The sequence below is a fragment of the Nicotiana tomentosiformis genome, chromosome 11 (assembly GCF_000390325.3).
Source record: "Nicotiana tomentosiformis chromosome 11, ASM39032v3, whole genome shotgun sequence".
NCBI lineage: Eukaryota > Viridiplantae > Streptophyta > Magnoliopsida > Solanales > Solanaceae > Nicotiana > Nicotiana tomentosiformis.
This window is the reverse complement of record NC_090822.1, coordinates 127,843,086-127,865,795: the sequence shown is the minus strand read 5'-3', so window position 1 is coordinate 127,865,795 and position 22,710 is coordinate 127,843,086. Positions and strand designations below refer to the sequence as shown.

The following is a 22,710-nucleotide window of genomic DNA, read 5'->3' as shown; positions in this document are numbered from 1 at the left end:
TCATTTCTCATGTTGTTACCATTTGGGGATTAATATCATTTCGTGCAAGCTAGAGCTACTGATCACGCTATTTATACTAGACAATATTGATTTCTTTCTCTTATGACAAAAAAGCTAAAAGAAGTTATTTAGTTGAAACTAGTAAGGTGTACAATTTCTGATGAGAGAATGGCTAGTGGGGTTGTAGTCTTCTTCTTCTTCTTTTTCTTTTTTTCCTTGGTTGACATGAGCAGAATTGTGGTCTTTTATTAAGCTGCGAAGAGCAAAAAAAAAAAAAAAAAAAGGAAATTGTAGTCCGATGCTTATGAGATTAGTGACCAAATTTATCTCTCTTTTTACATTTTCTTTGTACTTCATATGAAAATCTTCCCCACTGGTAATGGTATTATATTCAGTAGTTACACAAATATTATGACTATGCATGAATAATTAAAGCAGGCCACTTGTTTATATAGCATTGCGATGAAGGTGGGGGCCAGTTTAGGATATGAAATGAAAATAGAACCAACCAAATGATTAAGAAAAGCCTATAAAGTTGAGAGCTTTTAAGGACAGAAGTGAAAATATTTCAATCTTTAGACACCAACTTCTTTTTAAAAAAAAATTTTAACTTTTACCCCCAAAATTGGGACAAACGCATGGGGTAATGTATTTGATTGCGGAAGCAAAGTCTCAGGCTTCTTGTCCTACCTAAAGCCCTACAACCCTAGCCATCAATGATACGGTTCCAAAATCAAAAGCACCTCACGCTGATTTTAGTTGGGTATACTTTAGATTATAGCCTATGCATTATATATCGAGATTGCTCGTGGCAGTAATTATTACGAAAAGCTTAAAAGGAAAAAGGTAAGAAACAATTCATTAGTATGTGGCTTTTCAAAAGTTAAAGAGGAAGTTGTGTAATTACGACAATTACTAGGAAAGCGAGTGTAATTCTATCTTACACTGATATCCTAAAAGAATTCCATGCCCTGCCTCAGTATCATACAAAATAGTGTTAGATGTCAATTTTTATTGGTTTTTACCCGAATATTTTTATTTTATTTTATTTGGGGGGGAGAAGAGGGGTAGTTTGTTTAAGACTTCGTCTTTCATTCATAGTATCATACTATGAATGAAAAGACACGCGCGAAATTAGTATCTTTTTTATTGTTATTACACTAAGCAGCTGCTTGTGGAAAGGAGCAAGCCAGCACCCTCAAAAATATAAGAAGGAACTAATTAATAGTACTAGCATTTATTATCTTTTTTCGTCGATCAGATATGGTGTACCTGGTACAAGAATGGCCAAGGTAAATATAATAAAACCACGCACACTTGTCAAGTTACAGTTGACCAAACCTTTTAAACGACAATGTCCTATTATTAGAACAGTAAGGATCTTAAAGGGGGGGAATTTTGAGTAAACATAAAAAACCCCGACTATTAGACATGAAAAAGCTGAAAACCCCAACTTTTCTTCTAAATGATGGGAAGAACACTTACAACTTTCACGGAAAAAATGATTTATTATCGACGTTTTTGCTCAAATTCAACTTTCTCAGGCAAAGGCAACAATCCTGGCTCAAAATTGGCGAACTTTGTGTAATAATCAACTCAACCACTCTTCATGAAACTATTGTTGAATCTTGAGGACTGGGAAAGCAATAACATCGCGGATGCTTGCAGAGTTTGTCAGAAGCATTACTAGCCTGTCAATGCCAAGTCCCTGAAAATGGATGTCATCCTTTAGTTTAAATGATTCAAATAATAAACAAGTTTATGAGATACTTAGTTTTTTGCTGATCCAAAATTTTGAATCATACAGTGTATAACCAGAATATCGAGCAAACTGTATCAAAACATGGTGCATTTGACAGAATGTTTCAATTGTCCTGTCTTGTAAATCACCAAAAACTAGAAGTTTCATTTGTGGGCAAAACTATGCATTTAAGGAGAAAATTTAGTTACTATCACATAGACATAGTTGTCCATTTTGCTGGATATTTTATAATATGGTTACAAAAGGATATAATCTGTGTAAGACGAAATACAGGTAAGCGGAACACCAAAGGTAGCTGCACCATTTAGTAACTATGAATTCCATGAAAGAGATTGGCTCAACATACCATTCCAGAAGCTGGAGGCATTCCATATTCCAAAGCTGTGAGGAAGTCTTCGTCAAGAGTTACTTCATACGAGTCATCATCATCATCTTTGTTCTCTTGTCCCTCTGAACCAGCCTTATTTAAAACTGATGCCGCTTTCTTCTCATTATGCTGCTTCACTTGCTCTTCCAAGCGTCTTCTCTGCAGCAAGTTACAACAGAACAGTAAATCTTGTTCTGCATATATAAGCAAGTTACAAGGCTTGAATGTATTACAGCATTGATATGTTTTCATATGTAAATGAGCTTCCTAGTATATATATAGGAATTTCAATAGATTATAGTGGGTTTCAAATGGTTCAGCTTTCCTGCGTTATTGGAAATCCCACCTAATATGGCTATATGAGAAGATGTTCATTGATTCAAATCATAGAAGCCCCAGATTTTGCCCACCAACAATTCATGCCAAGCACGGGTATAAGTATTGGTAAGCAAATTTGCAACCGGAAGGCCTAAAAGAAGCGCAACAAAATGATATATTCGATCCAAGCAATTCTCACAAACCAACTAGCAGAGATTCTTAGAACAGCTGGAGTAACTCCAAGTAAGAAGCATGATAGGATGTAACAGGAATTGTGTCTGGGATAGAGTGGTTTCCCTGTCCTATCGGTGGTATAAGGCCATATGCTCTTTCATGATATTCTATTGTACCCATCTTGAGCTATCTTTAAAGAGATTGGAAAGCCCTAATAAAACATTCTGTTTAGCTTGAAGGACATAACCACTTCTTTCTACTCTTCTTCCTTGAGAATAAAGCCTTCATCTTTCTATCGCCAAAACATAAGTTCCGAAGCAGGGAACTCAAATCTAGTAGATTTTGCTAGCTTGAAGAACCCAGACTTCTTTATAAAACTCTTCTTCCATGTTTAAAAGAAAATTCTTCATCTTTTAACCCCAACACAAAAGGTTTTATGCACAGAAATTCAGACCCAAGGAATTGCTCAATGTAAACTTGAAATGCATCCTAAGTATGAACTCTTCAGCAAGAGAAAGCACATGTGCCTGCCTTTTTCCAATGATATCAGCTTACACTCCTCTGCACGTCTAGAAACACAAAAGTGAATCAGGAAAGGACATTTCACAACCAAAAAGATTGTCATTGTCCGCTGTCATTGCCTTGATTAAAGCCAGTATCCGTCTCTCAAAGAATTGGTGAAAATTCTAAAAAGAAAAATCATCCACCCGTTGTATAGGAATTGACAATCCATCATTTTGATAATATGGTGGCAAGAGATTCTTTCGCTTTATCAAATTAAAACATACAGACAAGCAAGCAGTTTCAAGATTTCAACACCAGAATACCTGGTCCAGAGGATCAGTTAATTCTGAGAAGGCATTCGCTAGCTCGCGACCACAAATGAATAGCTCGAATCTCTCAGTTAAGCCTGAATGCCTGAAAAAACAAACATCATGTAACAAGAAAGTCGATGTGTATAATAGAAGTGAAAAATAGAAGCAGCTTCCTTTTGTAATATATTACACAATCCAATATTCATTTGAAACAAAACATTACAAGATCCAATCTTAACTTCAGGAAACTGACAGCGGAAAAGCTCTAACGACATCAAGAATCAGCATAAAGAGTGCTTATACCAGAATCCATATCATTTAAACAACCTAAGAAACTGAATAGCAGAAAGGACAGCAGAGCATCTTTTGACAAAGGAAGATCGCATTGAGTTGAAGCAAATGATACATGGAAGCCAAAACTACTAGACATGACCTCAAAAATTGTGTTCTGCCAAATATAATGTATTGGAGATTTCAGTATCAAACTCAAATATTTAGAAACATCTCAGAAAGCAAAAGCCAGTAACTTTTACTTGTAACAGAAGTACAAGAGTGAGTGATAATTCAGAAATTGATCATGACGTCAGAACTTTCATGTAATAAAGAAGTGATTAAAGACTGACATTCACACAAAGCAGCGAGGGACTAGTCATCTAATCCTAGGAAAATGCAGCATTAACTCGAGAAACGAAGGTGATCTGAAACGAGCTTCATGTATTATTTCAGATGAATGTACTTTACCTCGTGTAAATGTTCTTTCCACAACCATAAAGATGTCCAGGAAAGAAGGTTTCAGACAAAACACCCCCCCCCCCCACACCACCACCACCACCACCACCCCCAACACACACACCCCACCCCAAAATGAAAATGTGAGTTGTGTAGTATATGTTGGTGGGAACATGTGGAATCATTTATTGACTTATGTGTATTTGGAGCACAAAAAAAAAAGGAGCTTACCCAGTGCACTCCAAGTGTGAGGGTAAGGGGAGAGTGGTGTATACCCTATGCCTCCTTCCATCTAGAACTAGTGACCTAGAGATCTCCATTTTGGAACTGTCTGAAGAAGGAACTAGGTAATATTTTGAGACATAAAGAGTATCTCCTTTTTTTGCTACATCCTTTCGTTTTCGTTCTTATTTGGTAGACAATTTATCATTTTCTTCAACTATTAAGCACATGCTGCCTTAGAAAGATCCTTGATGTTTAAAAAAAGATATCTGAAGAGAGCACCCCCAGGTAAGTTGTTTCAACATTCAAAAGAGAGCCAAAAGAAAGGTCCATTTGACTGCTAGTGTGAGAATTCAATTGATGGTTCAGTACCTTCTATGTGGTTTGGCCAGTGGAGATATTTCAATAGGATAGTCCAAGACAAAAGTCGGTTGTAGAAGCTTTGGTTCTACTATCATCTCAAAGACCTGAAAATGGTTACAACACAAAGCAAATTCACATTAACAAACCAGCTTAACCAATAAGGTGCTCTCGCATTGACATGTGGTTTAAAGCTGCTAATTCTATGTATCTGCAGAAGGGAACATCAAAGATTCTAAAGAACACTATTCAACCTCATTAAGCAAATGGCCAACAGAAGAGCATGCTTCAATTGAACCCTTATCCAGATCATCACCAAGAATATCAATCGCTTTACGAGTATGTTCTTTAGCAGCTTTAAGATCATCACCAAAGTTATTAAAATCAATCCCGGTAGCTTCTCTCACAAGATTATGCATTGTCTCCCTCCTCCAAGGTCTTTCCAAGCAGATCTCCACACCCTGCAAGAAAGCATGAAGTTTGATTCCTTAGATTAAAGTTTAACAGGTAATAGGGGGAAGAAAAGAAATACCAAAAGTGAGAACCAAAACCTATTAAGCATCAAACTAATGATTCACTAAAAAGTTAGTTCAACCCAGTAAATATATGTAACTGGACCATGTATCCATAACCAGTGCTAAATCATTTTACACATTCTCCAAGTAAACATATGCAGCACATCAAAAGACATGACGTGGGATCCCCAGAAAAGATCAAATAAGACAAGATGCTTTGCTACAACTCAAGGAAACAGGTCAGACATGTGGAGAGCTGTCAACCCCAAAGAGTAACTAAAAATGTTTAACCGGCCATCTTTGGGCCAAAATTATTCTGCCGTTCAAAATTATTTTGTTATGATGAGAGAATATTATATCACGGCGCACAAGATGGTCGAATACGGAAGATCAGCACTAGGAATGGAAACTCAACAGGTGCCACACAAAAGCATGTAATTCCATTGAGAAAGATGAAGTTCACATGATCCCTCCTATTTCTCAAGCGCATCCTTATAGCCAGATCAAGGAAGAACTAGGTTGGCTTCCAAGGAATCTAAAAGAACAACAAAGCCAGATGCTTGCACGCTCAATCAATTCTCAATATTAGGTCCACAATATAAGAATGGTTGCCACACCTATTCCTGTAAATGACTAGTTAATAGAAATCATCATGACAGAGAAGATACATGAATGTGCAAAGAAGAATCACCAATTTCAAACACTACTGAAGAAGATTATCCAGAGGAAATGGTACTCACCTGATAATCAATTAAAAGTTTCCCATTAACTGCTAGGGCACATCGTGTCACCATCTCTTCTGTCATATTCATCATGCTTTCATAGTCCGAGTATGCTTCATACATCTAAAACCAACAATTGAAATGATTAATGATCAATTTGCAGGACAATAATTTGATTATACATTCTACGAATGGATTTGTAAATTCGCTTTAATGCCCCATAAACCAAAAATAAGAAGTCTTTTGACAAAGAGCTGTTACCTCTATGGTGGTGAATTCAGGATTATGTCGAGTTGAAATGCCTTCATTGCGGAATATACGGCCAATTTCATAAACTTTTTCGAATCCCCCAACCTACAGTTACGTAAGAAATATGGACTGTTACAAAGAAATCAGAAGAAGCACAGCTCTTCCAGTAAGGGGGAAGGAAAATACAACAGAATCCTTTCCCTTCTTTGTCCTATGTGCACATATGCACACGACTAATCATGGTTCCAGCATCTACTCATACTTTTACATTTAGCTCCAGGAAGAACTAAATAGTTAAAGTAGTCTCATGTGAACATCTTCTGCAAAAGAAATTATAATGGCAAGTTGGCAACTACAGGGAAAGCTCACCAGCATTCTCTTCAAATGAAGCTCTGTTGCAATTCTCAAATAAAGATCCCTTCCAAGAGAATTATGATATGTAATAAATGGCCTAGCTTCTGCACCACCAGCTGCTCCCTAGTAAATGAAACTGATTAAACAAATGAGAAATAATGTGATCTTAGAAACAATAGAAGTCCAAATCCCCCAAAAGGGGAGGAAAAGAACATAGATGCTAAAGTTACAAATAATACAGTTTTGTGTATGTATATATCAATGCTTTTTTATTTTTATTTTCCTATCTTTCCTCTCTAAATTCATCCTTAATTAATCAGAGTACCTGGAGAGGGGTTTTTTTTTTTTTGGGGGGGGGGGGGGATGTACAGAAGAAAGATGAGGACCAATAGATAGAGACAAATAGGAATAACCGAATTTCTAGTTTTTACACTAACAATTTCTAGTTATTCCCTTAATTTCGAACACTTTCAAAAAATGTAATCACTTCATATTTCAACAATGCACCACTTAAAATTTGATCAACTTGTAACTACAACTGTCCATGGCTACAACAATGCACTTCCCCCAGGTTTTCATTCAAACTAGTGGTTTTCCTGCTAAACAACAATATTTGTTTACTCATTGAGAAGGTGGATGATGATTGTTTCATTTTGCTCTGCCCATTAACCTATTTTCTAATTAATCCAATCATGTAATTCTACATCTTATCTCAAAAAGAAAGAAGATTAATGAGTGATAGAGAGGAAGATCTGGATGTAAAATAAGAGCAGCTGTTTAACTTGGGCCAATCCTTACAGGAATGACCTATTGACCTACAATTAGCTCAACAGGAGCTTGGAACAGCTTCAAAGGCTTGCACTGAATAAGTGCAAGGCAGAAATAGCAAGGGAAAAAGCTAACACAAGAAGAGATGACTAAGCACAAACAACATCCCAACCAAGGGCTTCAACAAGCTAGAGAACCGAATAACAACCAATGTGCGCTTGGTTAAGCACTAGGTACTGAAGTAGTTATTGGTCATATGCAAGTATACAGTAGCTTAATTTATACAGGTAACTACAAAAGGAGCTTCTGGGATTTTTGATTGTGCACACACTGCAGCTTAATTCTTAAAGTATTTACAGTATTAAAAAAGTGCCTCTAAGGTAATCATGAGGATGCAGTGCACAAAGGATAATAAAGTGCTTATGCGAGAGTAGATGTGATTTTGAGGACTCTAGGAGGGATTCCTAGAATTCCAAAGTTCTCCTACCTTCTTGCCCACAACTATTACTATTGTGTGATCTAAATCTAGGACCCAGTTTGCAAATCTCATTTGCATGCATATTGCACTAACAAAGTGACTTGTAACATTAAGACGCTAAACCCTAACACAATAGCCTTGTCATAGGCTCATGGCCCACTAGTAAGGGAAGAGATTAATAAGGAGAGAGGATACAGCTTTCCCCTACTCTTCAGTATGGTCCCTAAAGCTCCAAGTTTGGCTGGAAGCACCAAGGTTTATCCTTACAGCTGAGAACTTGAGAGAAAGAAGTATGACACACACAATCTGCTCATATGCGTACAAGAGATTGGGAGGAGTCGTGGATCTCTCGCTGGTGCAGTGTCCGGGTAGCGTACCACCAGAAAAGATTTGCTAATCAGCTCGGCTTTGAGAAGGAGAAGTGGAGCTTAGCAAGTAGTTCCTCTAACTCTTATGTGGACAATCTGGATAAAGAAATAGAAGGGCTTTCGAAGGGATGGAGAACTCTTCTTTACAAACTAGGGGGTCCTTATTTTCTATAAATTTTTGGTGCACATATATGATTTCAGATAGTACATATGACTAGGTGCAATTCCCACAGAATCACATTTTTGTTTAGATTCTCTACTTTTTGCATGCCACTTGTATAGGGAGAGTTCTTGCCACTAAATCAATTCAATAGTTACTTTATTGAAAAAGGAAGAGATTAACCTAGGTCTCATCTAACTCCTTCCATTAAAAGATATTTATGGGGATTGGTCAGTACCTCTTTCTCGTATCAAGCAATACCAGTTAAAAAACCTATATTCCCTGAACAACAGGAGCAACCATTCTGCTGCATCTAACACTTGGAAGCAGTGGTGGAGCCACATGTATTCAAGGGTGTCAATTGACACCCCTTTGCCGAAAAATTACACTGTATATGTAGGTAAAAATTCTTGATTATGCATATATACTATATATTGACTCCCTTTGGCTTCTTCATTGGTTTACTTCTTTATATTTTGACACCCCTTAATAAAAATTCTGGCTCCGCCACTGCTTGGAAATTTACAAAAGCAAATATTATAACACTGAGAGCATAATATACTATTTCATGGAAGAGTAGCTCACAAGCTTCATGAGAAAAAAAACACTAAAAAGGAAAAATAAATCACAACTAAATAGGAGATAACATTTGCCCATACAACCAAAAGGAAATTCACAAACCTGGAGAACAGGTGTTTCAACTTCCACAAAGCCAAAAGATTCCACTGTCTTGCGTATTTCTGATACAATCTACTGAAGGAAGGATTAAATCAGCACGGAATCTAGTGCATATTTTCAATAAGAAAAGAAGAAAAAATATTATGCATTTACAACATTCATTGTACTTAACCTTATCAAAAAAAAAACATTCATTACTGCCCATTGCAACAGAAGTTCTAGAGAAAGTAGCACTATTAGTCTACTACACAAGTCTCCACCATAGGTAATTCAAGAAAGACAAAACAATATAGCATTAATCAGCAAAAGGCTATCTGAGGTTAACTTCATGCGAGAGATTATCACAAATTACTTAAGGGAAGATTCAAACAAACAATGCCAAGACAATATGAACTGAAAGCATTTTCCTTTATACTACAAAATTCCAAGTATAGTCTTGTAGATTTGTGCTTTATTTGTTAACTGTGGTTATAAGTGCATTATTTGAAAGATGACAACTTTGCTATGAAAATATATAAATATCATGAAAGCTACAATAATAAGCTGAAAGTAGCTTAAAAGTTAGAGCTTGAACTGAGCTCTTTATAGCTCATGATCTCTTTATAGCTCATGATCTGTAATATTTAGACACGTCGATCCTCAACAAAGCAGAGGCTTTAAAAAATCAAAAGAAGAGACAAAAGAAAAGAACCCCGTTCACTGATGACGAAAAAAATACCTTATCTATATCATTCTTTTAATAAGTCAGATCTCATTTATATGATTTACTACATGCATTTCTGAAATCATCAATCACCAGCGGGGAAAATAAATGCATGTTTAAAAGGAATGTTTAAAGTTCCAGCCTGCAATATTACCCATAATAACAAAATTACATTATGATCTAGTCACCAATTGTTAAGAAATAATGAGATAAAACAGGAAGAGGATGTCGACCATCAGAGAACTAGAGACCAAAGTAATAACACAAAACTTTATGCGCAACTTAACTCCCAAAACTGATGGAGACTCCAGTCATTTTATTCTGCAAGGAGAAAATAGAAGGAAAATTTGCAGACTAACGATCACAAATTATTAACTCAGTAAATCTCCATACTGCTGGGAAAAAATAATTTACTGAAAGGTTTTTACAGTTCAAGAGGTAACCAAATGATGATAAGAGAAAGATAGTATTGTACTTTTGACATAACAGTCAGAAGAAATAAATAGCTAACTAACCTTTGCCCTCTTGCGAAAAGTATCAGCCACCTCAGGATTTGCAATCATGTCTACATACCTAACACAAGCAGCAAGGAGAATGAACACACCCTGATTTTGGAATACCAGCTATCACAATTTGCTCCATGTTATAATAGCACGTGCCTCAATAACTTTTTTAAGCAGCAGTAAAGAAAATTAGACATTTTACTGGTTTCCTCCTTGTATGCATAAGACTCACGAGAAGAAAGGCAGAGAAATGTTTGTAATAGAAGATATTCTCTCCCGAAACCCAATATTGAAAAAAGTTGTAAGATATGCCAAAGGCCCAAACCTAAGGTAGATTGCATATTTTCCTTTGCTTTAGCTACTTTAAACGATCAACTTATGTGAAAGTAAAAAAGCAAAGGCCCCACGGCTTCGGTTTAGCGGTAAAAGCGCAGCGTGTGATGTGTGGATGAGGAGCATGTCACAGGTTTGAAACCTGTCGCAAACAAAAGGCCTGGTTGTTAATTGGAGAGGAATAAAGGGTCAGGCCCTATCGATCAAGTTTCGATCCGTTCGCCACTGGCCCTCATGAATTTCTCGGCTATCAAAAAGGAAAGTGAAAAGCAAAATACAAGCAGAACTGATAGCAAGAATAAGAGGCAATGGCACCAGCCACAGATGCAGAGAACACCTGGAGAGCAACTTATAAGAGTCGCTCATGTACCATCTGCCATTATTGACCAGAGTATCTAAAGTTACTCTGGCTAAAAAACCTGTGACAATCATATTATGTATTCTAACTGAAAAGATACAAATTTAATTGCCAAATAACCCACTCTACAGAATTGCTATGATAGTTGTGCAGTTACCCTTCCAATAATGAGTCAGAAGTTGCAACTAGAAGCTTCAATCACAAACTTGTGCAAGAAAGGAAACTCACCTCTGTCGATAGCGCTTGTCTACATCTGTTAAGCCATGATATTTGTCCGGCAATGGAAGCAATGACTTTGTGAGAATCGAGAATGAGTTCACACATACAGATAGCTCCCCTAGAAAGAAAACAGTAAGAGATACTTCAATGAAAAAGGCTTCAAGACTTCATGACAACAGCTCAAAAAATAACAGAAACAAAGTTTAAGAAGATATGATTTATGTATTTGCAAAAACTAATTACTCAAAATAATGCAGGTCATTTTCAGGATTTTGGAATCATAAACCAAATCAAACAGAAGTTGCAAGCGTATACAGAATCTGAAGAACGAATTGATGCTAGTGACTAGAAGGAAGTGAATATTAAGAGCATGCTACGCCAACTACAGATTTCCATCTTAGGCCTGTATAGGATACCATAACTGTCTCATTGCTCATGTATATATCTTCTGCTTCCTTAAAAGTGAAAATGCAAGCACTGGAGATAGGATGACATCCACGGATGAGTCGGTAACAAGTGTCTAACGAACCATACACGTGGTCAAAAATATGTGTTTTGCCGAAAAATTGTCAACTTCCCTTAAATCAGGGTTGTGAAAAGCAATCGCTTCCTCACTTAAAGCGAGAAGCGAAGCGAAGCGACCCTTTACCCGCTTCTACTATATGAAGCGACTCAGGTGGACAAAAGCATGCGCTTCCCACTAAAAAGCGAGAAGCGGCGAAGCGAAGCGACCGCTTCTCTGTTTTAAAACAGCTGCCAGCCTATTTAATTAAAAAAGAAGGGTGTACAGTGTTCTTTTATTAAAACACGACCAGCAGCAACAGAGATTCTAAGTAGGGTTCCCTTTTCAACTTCAACAGAGATTCAGCAGCAACAGGTATGTGATGATTTCCTCCTCCTCCTCCTCCTCCTCCTTTCATTGTTTCAGCGTCCAAATAGCAGCGAAATGCTGGCGAATATTTTTTTTTTTACCTTCGGTTCTTCTTTCTTAGTCTTCTCCTCTTCGTTGAAATGCTGCCCAGTTCTTCTTTCATTGTTTTTATGCTGCCCAGTTTTTAACAGAATGGTATACTGCCCTTCCTCTTATTTTTATATCCTTTATTCTTAGTTCTTATTGCCTTTCTTATGTGTTATGTAGTTGTTCTTTTAATGACAATCTTGTAGAAGAATAGGATGCTCATTTTGTGCTTTAATTAATGCTACTCTTTAGTTTTTACATTGAAGTATTGAACATTTGCTTACAGTTACATGTGTTGTCTATGTAGTATTTATTTTAATATTTTTTTTTTAAATTCCGCTTCACTTCAAAAAAGCGAGCGCTTCGCTTCTCGCTTTAAGCGAAATGGGGGTTGTCGTTTTTCCTCGCTTCACGCTCTTCACAACACTGCCTTAAATAAATAAAAAATTGATACATTAAATACCAGAGAAAAGAAAATTTAACTAGACCTGCATTATTCTTCTAGACACAACTTTCTCTTCTATTTTATTCTTTTAGAACACAAAAATTAAATATGACCTTACATGTTTCTTAACAAATACTCTATTAAGCAACTCATATTTTAACTCCTCTTAATATTGATGCCAAGTCGAAAGGGATAAACAAATTGGACAGAGTGTACCAAAGTACGTATGTAAAACCTGCAAAGAAGTAGTCTTTATTCCTAGCTTAAATTTGACATGTTCTTTGATGTAGGGCAGCACTTAATCTAATAGATCTCTCATATATGTTCATCTCTAGGGTTGTAAGCAGCCTACTAAGTGGTCTCCTATGTACTGGGCTTTTTAACGTTCTTGTAACTGTCTTTTGTCTCGAAGCCCATGTTTATTCAACTTGTGCTTTTTCTTCACCTGAGCAAAGATATTGCCAAAAGAAGAAAAAAGACAGGAAATAAAAGAAAATTCCTCTCTTGATTGCAGCCAGAGAGATAGCAAAGAAGATGGGCATAAATCAAACTTTTGCTACACATATACCCCTGATGTGTCCTCCACTCCACATGCCTTCAGCATGTCAAGAAGAAGGCAACATTTTCTTATCGGGTTGCAAGCTCTAGTAGGATTTTAACCACTTATTTCTTCATTGCTCCTTCACGTCACAGATCTGGAGCCTCTTTTTGAATGTTCGTGGAGTTGCATGAACTATGCCTAAGACTGCAAAAGAGCTGCTGTTGGGCTGGAATTTACAAGGTCTGGGGAACGAAAACAGGAAATTTGGACCACCATTCCATCAGTAATTTGGTGGCTCATTTGAAAAGAAAGAACAAAGTGGAATCTGTAGTTAGCACTAAAAACAGATGTATAGCTTTGTTATTTTTTTTTGGTGCAATTGGTCTACTGCAAATGACATAGATGACATGGTTGATTTCTTGAGCTCATTACACAATCTGTAGTGTAGCTATCTCTTGTAAACAGTGTTATCAAAGGCTTAAGCCCTAAAGCGAGGCTCAAAACATGTTGAGTTTCAGTGTTGTCATCAAGGCTCTAAGGCATATTTTTCCTGGCCAACGAGCGTAATCCTGAAGAGGCGACACTAAACAATTGATATTTCACTTTATCATAAAAAAAAATTCAATTTCTTTGTCCATATATTTGGTAATGCTTACAGATATTAATCTTGGACGACACATACATATTTGTTGTTTTTCTCCATTTGCGGCTTTCTTCATTAAAGCCCACGCTTTATTTGAGCTTTACGCTTAAAGCCCCAACAGACCTTAGAGCTTTTTTTCACTTTTCGCCTTTGATAACACTGCTTGTAAATATTTTACAGCACTTGTTGCTGTATTTCAATGAATTACTTTTACCAATCAAAAAAAAAACTCTAGTAGGATTTTAAAATTTTCAGCGGATAATGGGCAAAGCCTGCTCTTATTTTACGACAGTAGGGACGATTGCTTCCATTACTTATCAGAAAGACTCCAAATTCTCCTTTTGGTGCTTCAACTTTGTAATCTTTCCTATCCTTTAGGCGGGGTTAGGTTTTTAGGAGGACTTGGTTACATAGGAAGGAGATCCAAACAAACAATAAGATGAAAATGAAGAGGCGGAGAAGGATTCACATATTTCGCAACACTACCAAAAGCAACAAAAAAAAAGGTGCACAAATGTCTTTATCAACCAAATATGTGATAGGTATAAATTGTTCAAGGATCTAAACTGTTGAATACAGAAGCAAGTGAACCTATTCATAGAAGAAATAAGAATGGATGTCAAAAGTAGAACCCTGATGGGCATAGACATGAAATTACCTTTCTCTGTGCGCTTGATTGAACCATTTGCCCCCAATATATCACCAACATCAACAAGCGTCTTCAATTGCTCAAACTGATCATTTACAAGCCTTTCCTTCTCACAATAAAGCTAAAACCAACATTAACTTATTTCAGTAGAATGCAACATTTTTCTATTTGAAGATTGCTAAATTTAAAGGTAAAATATCAATGCTAATTCAGAAATACAAGAAAATCTCTTATAACAGGATCTAGCAATATATCCCAAAGAGGTTTCTAACATGTAAAATGTTAACTGAACCTGAAAAATTCAAGCAATTGCAATCTCAGTTTCTTGAGCACAAAAATGCTAAGAGCTAGATAAGAAGCACATGAGATGTGCTGTTTAAAATGAATAAGCAGTTGAAAACTTCGCACATCAAACAGACGATAGAAACTATGAAGGACTGAAAGTATCCCTGAGACATGTCCGTAATCCATATCAAGCACTCACTCAGGCGATTTCAACAAATCTAGAAAAGAAACCAATTACTAGAACCATCAAACATATTTAAATAGATGTCTTAAAAATTTGTATATTTATAGTAATGCAGCACTATGTTGTTTGTATAGTAATGCGGCACTACAGCTATTGACTCTCTACCTCCATTAGGTAAGGGTAAGGTCTGCGTTCAGACTACCCTCCCCAAACCCCACCTGTTGGGAACATACTGGGTTTGTTGTTGTTTGTATAGTAATGCGGCACTACAGCTATTGCAGGCTTGCAGCAAGTAGACAGCAAGCAACGTAAAGTATCCCAAAAGCAAAAAACAGATAAAGTAGCCTATGGCAATATTTTATTTTATTTTGAAAAGGTAATGTAAGAATATGGCAAATATAAAAACCTGAATCATGCCAGAATCATCTCTTAAAGTTAAAAAGGCGAGCTTTCCAAAAGCTCTGCGAGCGACTATTCTTCCTGAGACAGAAACATAATCATTTTCACTATTCGACTCTTCACCATTTCCTAAATTCTTATAAATCTCTTGCAGTTGACCAGCAGTGTGAGTCCGGTCCCACTTGTAAGCATAGGGCTCCAAGCCATTGCTTCTCAGCTCTTCCACCTGCGAGTAAGCAGAAGACATTAGATTTGAAGATGAAATTGAAAGTTTACATTGGACATGGAATAAAGCCAGTCGAAAACGAAAAATGAAAAGATCAAGTAGTTGCTGGCTTTTGCTGGTACTAAACCACCATTAGTGGGAAAGATTAATGCAAAAATATTTTAATCCTTATTAAGTCTTAGGTAAAGAATGTAAGATAACTTCCATTACTCAGGGTGCTTGCCTTTACATGCTCTGAACTATGATGATGCATAAAATCTCAAGCTACGTTCGACAAGCGTGCTTTCATAAGACATAGTTACATCAATACAAGCTTAGATCTACCATGCATCTTGGTGTCCAAAGTCAGTTAGAAACTAGCATACGTGCTCATAATAAAACCAATATTCATAAAGACTTTGACGTCAAGATATCCACCAGGTATTGAGGTCCAAATGTTTTCTTTCCAGAGAAACTAGCATACGTGCTCATAATAAAATCAAGATTCATACCCAGAAATTTAAATAGGTTCACAAGTGATCCTTTTACCCCAATAAAAAGAATAGTTACAGATGGAAACTCTATAGCTAAGTACTCCCACCATCCCAATTTATATCACTTCTTTCAATTTATAACGTCCCAAAATGTTTTGACACCATTCCTTTTCTATAAAACAGGTATAAATTTTCAAAAATTCAATTTAATTAGACCATTCAACATTTTCTATAACCTTTCATATCAAACTAACTTTTAAACCATTGCTTCAATATTTTCCACCATCATTATTATTATAATATATGACTTGAACTTTGTACCCAATCAAACACCGTCAAATGGAATGGAGAGAGTGACTAGTTGTGAGAGGGTGTTTTACTGGTAAAATATAACTTTTAAATGGCCCCAAGTACGTCAAGAAAGCATTTCTTCTTATTCAACTTAGGATTATTTTTCTTGATAAGATAAGTTAACAAGACTCAGATTGATTATCCCCTCCTCAGGAGGTGTGATAAGGGGTTATGCGAGGATTGTAAGGTGATCCCGAGTGAGAACCTCGCGACACAACATAGACTTCTGGTGATGGACGTCGGTATCTAGATAAAGAGGAAGAAGAGGTTTGTACTGGGTCAACCGAGGATCGGGTGGGGAGTTTTGACTAAGGACAATGCGCAGGAGTTGGAGAGGCGGTTAACGGCTATGGGGGCCTGGAAGAGTAGTGAGGATGCTAGCATTATGTGGACGGCAACGGCGGAATGTATAAGGGAGGCGGCGAGGGAGGTGTTAGAGATCTCGAAGGGCTACTCTAACGGGCACCGAGGCGACTGGTGGTGGAATGACGTGGTCCAGGGTAAAGCGGAAGCAAAGAAAGCTGCATACCTTAAGTTAGTGGAGAGCACCGACGAGGAGCAGAGGAGAGCGAACAGAGAAAGATATAAGGAAGTTAGGAGGGAGGCAAAACTAGCGGTCACGGAGGCTAAGACAGTTGCATTTGGTCAGCTGTAAGAGGAACTGGGGGCCAAAGGCGAGTACAAGAAGTTATTTCGGCTGGCCAGAACGAGAGAGAGAAAGGCTCGTGACCTGGATCAAGTTAGGTGCCTCAAAGACGAGGAAGGTCGTGTATTGATGTAAGAGGCCCAGATTAAGCAAATATGGCAGTCGTACTTTTATAAACTGTTGAACGAAAAGGGGGACAGAAGCATCGTGTTAGGGGGATTGGGGCACTCTGAGAGTCGCCGAAACTTTAGGTACTGTAGGCGTATTAGGGTTGAGAAGGTCGTGGAAGAGATGCGTAAGATGAGTCGGGGCAAAGCGACCGGACCAGACGAGATCCCAGTAGAATTTTGGAGGTATGCGGGTAGAGCACGCTTGGAGTGGCTGACTAGGCTGTTTAATGTTATTCTCAGGACGAAGAGGATGCCAGATGAGTGGAGGTGGAGTACGCTGATTCCGTTGTACAAGAACAAAGGTGATATCCAAAATTGTAAAACTATAGGGGTATCAAGTTACTGAGTCATACCATGAAAGTTTGGGAAAGGGTGGTAGAAGGGAGGGTAAGGAGGGCGGTGTCTATATCAGAGAACCAGTTCGGGTTCATGCCGGGTTGTTCTAATACGGAAGCTATCCATCTTATTAGGAGGTTGGTGTAACAGTACAGAGATAGGATAAGGGATTTGCACATGGTGTTTATTGACCTAGAGAAGGCGTATGACAAGGTCCCTAGGGACGTTCTTTGGAAATGCATGTAGGTGAAAGGTGTACCGATAGCTTATATTAGGGCGATAAAAGATATGTATGATGGAGCTAAGACCCGGATTAGGACAGTGGGAGGTGAGTCAGAGCCTTTTCCGGTGGTTATCGGGTTACACCAAGGATCTGCGCTCAACCCGTTCTTATTTGCCCTGGCGATGGACGCACTGACACACCATATTCAAGGGGAGGTGCCTTGGTGTATGTTGCTCGATGATGATATAGTTCTGATTGATGAGACGCGAGGCGGCGTTAACGAGAGACTGGAAGAATAGAGGCAGGCCCTGGAGTCTAAAGGTTTCAAATTTAGTAGGACCAAGACGGAATATTTGGAATGCAAGTTCAGCGACGTGTCGGGGGAAGCGGATGTGGATGTGAGGCTTGACTCACAAGTCATCCCTAAGAGAGAGTTTCAAGTACTTAGGGTCTATTATCCACGGAGATGGGGAGATCGACGGGATGTCACGCACCGTATCGGGGTGGGGTGGATGAAATGGAGGTTAGCGTCTGGAGTCCTGTGTGACAAGAATGTACCACCGAAACTTAAAGGTAAGTTCTACAGAGCGGTGGTTAGACCGGCCATGTTGTATGGGGCTGAGTGTTAGCCAGTCAAGATTTCACATATCCACAAGATGAAAGTAGCATAAATGAGGATGTTGAGATGGATGTGCGGGCACACTAGGATGGATAAGATTAGAAATGAGGATATTCGGGAAAGGGTGGGCGTGGCTCTCATGGATGACAAGATGCGGGAAGCGAGTCTTAGGTGGTTCGGGCTTGTGCGGAGGAGGAGCCTAGATGCTCCGGTTAGGAGGTGTGAGCGTTTGGCTCTGGCAATTACGAGAAGAGGTAGAGGGCGGCCTAAGAAGTAATGGGGCGAGGTGATCAGGCAGGACATGGCGCAGCTTCAGATTTTCGAGGACATAGCCCTTGATAGGAAGGTGTGGAGGTCGAGCATTAGGGTCGTAGGTTAGGGGGTAGTCGAGCATTTCTCCTCGCTGCATCAACTAGTCTAATAGTGTTTCGTATAGGACTGCTAGCGGTTTTTGTTGTGTTTAACATTTTATTTTATTTTATTTTATTTATTTTTATTTTTTATTTTTTATTTTTTTGTCTTTCACATTTTGGCCTTTCCATTTATTTGTTGTATTTTACGATGTTGATACTATTTTTTTGGTTTCAGTTGTGGTTACGGATCTATTGTCTTTGAGCCGAGGGTCTCCCGGAAACAGTTGAGTAAGGTTTGCGTACATTTTACCCTCCCCAACCCCCACTAGTGGGATTCTACTGGGTTGGGTTGTTGTTGTTGTTGTATAAGATAAGTTAACATAAACTGCACCAAGTAGGTGCTGATACATACCTCAGCACACTTATAATTGCAGGGCACTGAGGAAAACCATATTTGCCTAATCATATGAATTTAGCAATTTACACCAAAAAGCCAAAAAATACAAGCATTTGTATTTGATCTTCTATACTGGTTCTGCTTTTCTTTCAAAACACCTTGAATTCTGTTCACTCAAGAAATGCATAGTGGGATGATAGACCCATATGCTTCTGAGCTCTTCGTCAAGCTCCTGAGAGAGCAGCACCAGAGTACTTCTTTAACTGACTTTGGAATGACCCATGTAAGCCTAAGTAAGCTTCGGAACATGTCCCAGATTCTTAGGCCAAGCATGGGAGATAGGACTATAGTGTAAATGCAGTTCCAGAAAACACAAAGGAATCTGCCTTGTTGACATTAATCAACAAGAATTACAAGTCAATACAGAATAATTGAAGCATGCAGTAATACAATGTACAACTACTAATCTGAATTCTTAAAGGTAATGGAAGTCCAATGAACCTCAAGCTAAAAAGAGCGGACAAGTTTCCACAGCTGTACTTCTGTCTAAATTAACTTATCACCTCAAGATTATATGAGGAAACCACAATAAAGATATGATCAAAAAGTGAAAGCAATGACAAGTTAAGCATAAAGGGAAATCAATGTTATCTGATCCATATGGCAGTTATTGTTATGTCAAAAATTCTTGTTAGAAAACATTTTATTATTGATCGAATAGTGTAGAAAAAGTTACAGAGGATTGCATAGCTTACCCCCAAGTATATTGGTAATGAGGCCTAGTTAATTGGATTGATTGATTACAATATAATCGATTGTAATGACGCCAATAGTATTAGAAAGCACTCCGGTGTATAATTTCCATAACTACTAAACAAGACCATTGTGATAAAGATACAATTTTTACACTGACCATAGTCACAATTTTTACACTAGTTTTTCACCTAAATTCTAGTCGTAATTGGAATGGCCATAAATTGACAAAAATTAATAACAAAAAGTGAACTTTACAAGAAACCAGTAATAGTTTCAGTAACCTTGTTGATGCGTATGGCACGAATAGCCTCTTTATCGGAAGTGGAAGTAGAAGTGCCGGAATTGGACCTACGGTTGCGGCCGCCGGCTCTACCGGTAACTGCAGCTGCAGTGGCGGCAGAAGAAGAAGAAGAAGAGCAGCAACGAACAATGAAGAAAGGAGAAGGGGGTCGAAATCTATGAGACCTAAAAGAAGCAAAGTGGATAAGTTGCTTCAACGGCTGCAGGGCTTCCATTGTTGCACTTCTCTTCTTGTTCCCCCCAGAAAGCACTATTTATAATTTCTTCCCTGATTTTTTCATTTAAATCGAAAATACGTCTTGAAATAATTTTAATTCAATAGTATCTAAAATTGTTTTTTGAGAATATAAATTTCTTATCATGATAGGCAACTAAATACTACATCTTCAACAGAAAAAGAGAAGTTTGAAGTTTGTACATTTTTCTATTATTTGTTTTTAACAGTATATTTTTTATCGAAATAGAAATATGAACAATCTCGAATGGACAAATTAAAAAGATTACTTTTGAATTTTCAGTTTTAGTTAGCGTAGGGTATCCACTGCATTATGTTAGTCACATGAGCTAATTAACTACGATTGATGGCGAAGAAAATTATCCTTTTTAATGTTAAAATAAAATCCTTTATAACACATGTCCTTAATTTTCGTGATATATTTGTTTGATTACACACTCCCTCACCTTACTCAAGCTCGAGATGAGCAACAATGGAGGTGAGAGATATAGAGAGAGTGCATAACGAGGAGAGAGAAGAAAAATATTTGGAATGAGACAACCGACTTTATTTGATATCTGTATTAACAATATATACAAAATTGCCTAACTAAAAATGAATAGCTAAAATAGCCTCTTTACAAATTAACTAACTAGCCATTTTACAAGTATATAGCCACTGGTTACATAATTAACCATCTCAACACCCCCTCCCCCAAGTTGGTGGTGTGAAAAATACTGTCAACTTGTGCAAAACTGCTGAATGTTTAACGCCTGTTAGTGCCTTAGTTAGAACATATGCAAGCTGGTCTGTAGTTCCTACATGATGCAGTGAAATCAGCCCCTCTTGTAGCTTACTTCTCACAAAGTGACAATCCACCTCTATTTGTTAGGTTCTTTCATAGAACACTGGGTTCCTTGCTATGTGCATGGCAGGCCCGCTATCACAGAACACTGCAATGGGCTTGAGGAAAGGAACTATAAGTTCTTCAAACAATCTACTAAGCCACAACAATTCCCCCCACTACCTTTCTTAGAGCTCTATATTCAGTTTCTGCAGAAGACGATGAAATGGTATCCTGCTTCTTGGATTTCCAGCTAACAGGACTGCTTCCCAATAGTAAAAGGTAGCCACTTACAGATTTTCGGGAATCTGAGCATGTTGCCCAGTCAGAATCATAGTAGGCCCTGATAGTATAATTTGTATCTCTAGACATGAATATCCCCAGGGTTGGATCTCCTTTCAAATATCTAAGTAGATGAAAGGCTGCTTTCAAGTGAGGTTGTCTGGGGTCATCCATGAACTGGCTCAGATTTTGTACAATGTAAGTTATGTCCAGACTAGTATTGGTGAGGAAATTGAGCTTCCCCACTAGTTTCCTATAGTAAGTAGGATCAGTCACAGCCTCTCGTTCTTTTGCCTTGAGCTTGGCTATTAGGTCTAGTGGTGAAGTAAAGCTATTGTAATCTGTACACTGATATTCTTTGAGCAAGTCAAGTGTGAACTTCCTTTGAGATATTATCACACCATCATCTTTGTAAAGAACCTCTAAACCTAGGAAGTAGTGTAGTCTGCCCAGATCTTTTATCATGAAGTTGTTATTCAGAAAAATCTTTAAGTCTTCAAACTCCATTATGTCAGTTCTTATCACCACAATGTCATCTACATACAATGCTATATAGACAGTTGAGTTTTCAGTTTTATTGTAAAACAAAGAATAGTCATACATAGAGTGTGCATAACTCCTTGAACATAAGGCTTCAGTGAGCTTAGCATACCACCGCCTATTCGCTTGTTTCAGCCCATAAAGGGATTTGTTGAGCTTGCAGACCAACTCTGAACTATCTACAGTCATGCCCTGAGGAATCTCCATGTAGACTTCATCATTTAAGTCCCCATGTAGGAATGCATTGTTTACATCCAATTGGGACATATGCCACACCTTCTTCACAACAACAGCTATCAGAGACCTCACATTTTTCATATTGACTATAGGGGAGAATGTCTCTATATAGTCATTGCATGCTTGTTTGGTATATCATTTCACAACCAGCCTAGCTTTGAGTCTTTCTACACCCTCGTCTGCTTTTTGTTTTATCTTATACACCCATTTGCACCCTATAGTTTACTTCCCAACAGGTAAGGGCACTAGGTCCCAGGTATGGTTGGCATGTAATGCTTCAAACTCTTGGTTCATAGTTGTTTGCCATGCAGGATTCATAGATGCCTCCTCATATGATGAAGGCTCACTATCACTGCAAAATGTCTCTTACAAGACTTTGGCTCTCGGGATTTAGAGCATCAGTGGAGACATGATGATATTTAGAAAATGAAGCATTGAGAGAAAATGGTATAGGTGAGTTACTGAGAGCAACATGTGATGATTA

The 22,710-nt window shown here is 37.9% G+C and overlaps 1 protein-coding gene across 1 annotated transcript; it reads right to left on the bottom strand.

Annotated features, from left to right (window-relative positions):
* Positions 1-1,218: 1,218 nt before the first annotated feature.
* On the bottom strand, positions 1,219-20,365 carry LOC104115657 (lysine--tRNA ligase, chloroplastic/mitochondrial). The gene is made up of 14 exons (XM_009626330.4): positions 20,091-20,365; positions 15,267-15,485; positions 14,401-14,512; positions 11,165-11,273; positions 10,258-10,315; positions 9,043-9,111; positions 6,603-6,710; positions 6,246-6,338; positions 6,003-6,107; positions 5,002-5,208; positions 4,760-4,854; positions 3,449-3,539; positions 2,109-2,288; positions 1,219-1,708 (listed from the first exon to the last, which is right to left on the bottom strand). The coding sequence occupies exons 1-14, from the start codon at positions 20,322-20,324 to the stop codon at positions 1,616-1,618; spliced, it is 1,773 nt and encodes a 590-aa protein (XP_009624625.1). The 5' UTR covers positions 20,325-20,365; the 3' UTR covers positions 1,219-1,615.
* Positions 20,366-22,710: the final 2,345 nt, after the last annotated feature.

What these genes read in the sequence shown, in the direction of transcription:
- LOC104115657 (XM_009626330.4), bottom strand. Translation starts at nt 20,324, where the DNA reads ATGGAAGCCCTGCAGCCGTTGAAGCAACTTATCCACTTTGCTTCTTTT. An exon ending in AATCAAGCGCACAGAGAAAG is followed by an intron (nt 11,274 to 14,400) that starts GTAATTTCATGT and finishes TTTTCTTTCTAG; the next exon opens with GGGAGCTATCTGTATGTGTG. An exon ending in CTGGCCAAACCACATAGAAG is followed by an intron (nt 3,540 to 4,759) that starts GTACTGAACCAT and finishes TTGTTTTTTCAG; the next exon opens with GCATTCAGGCTTAACTGAGA.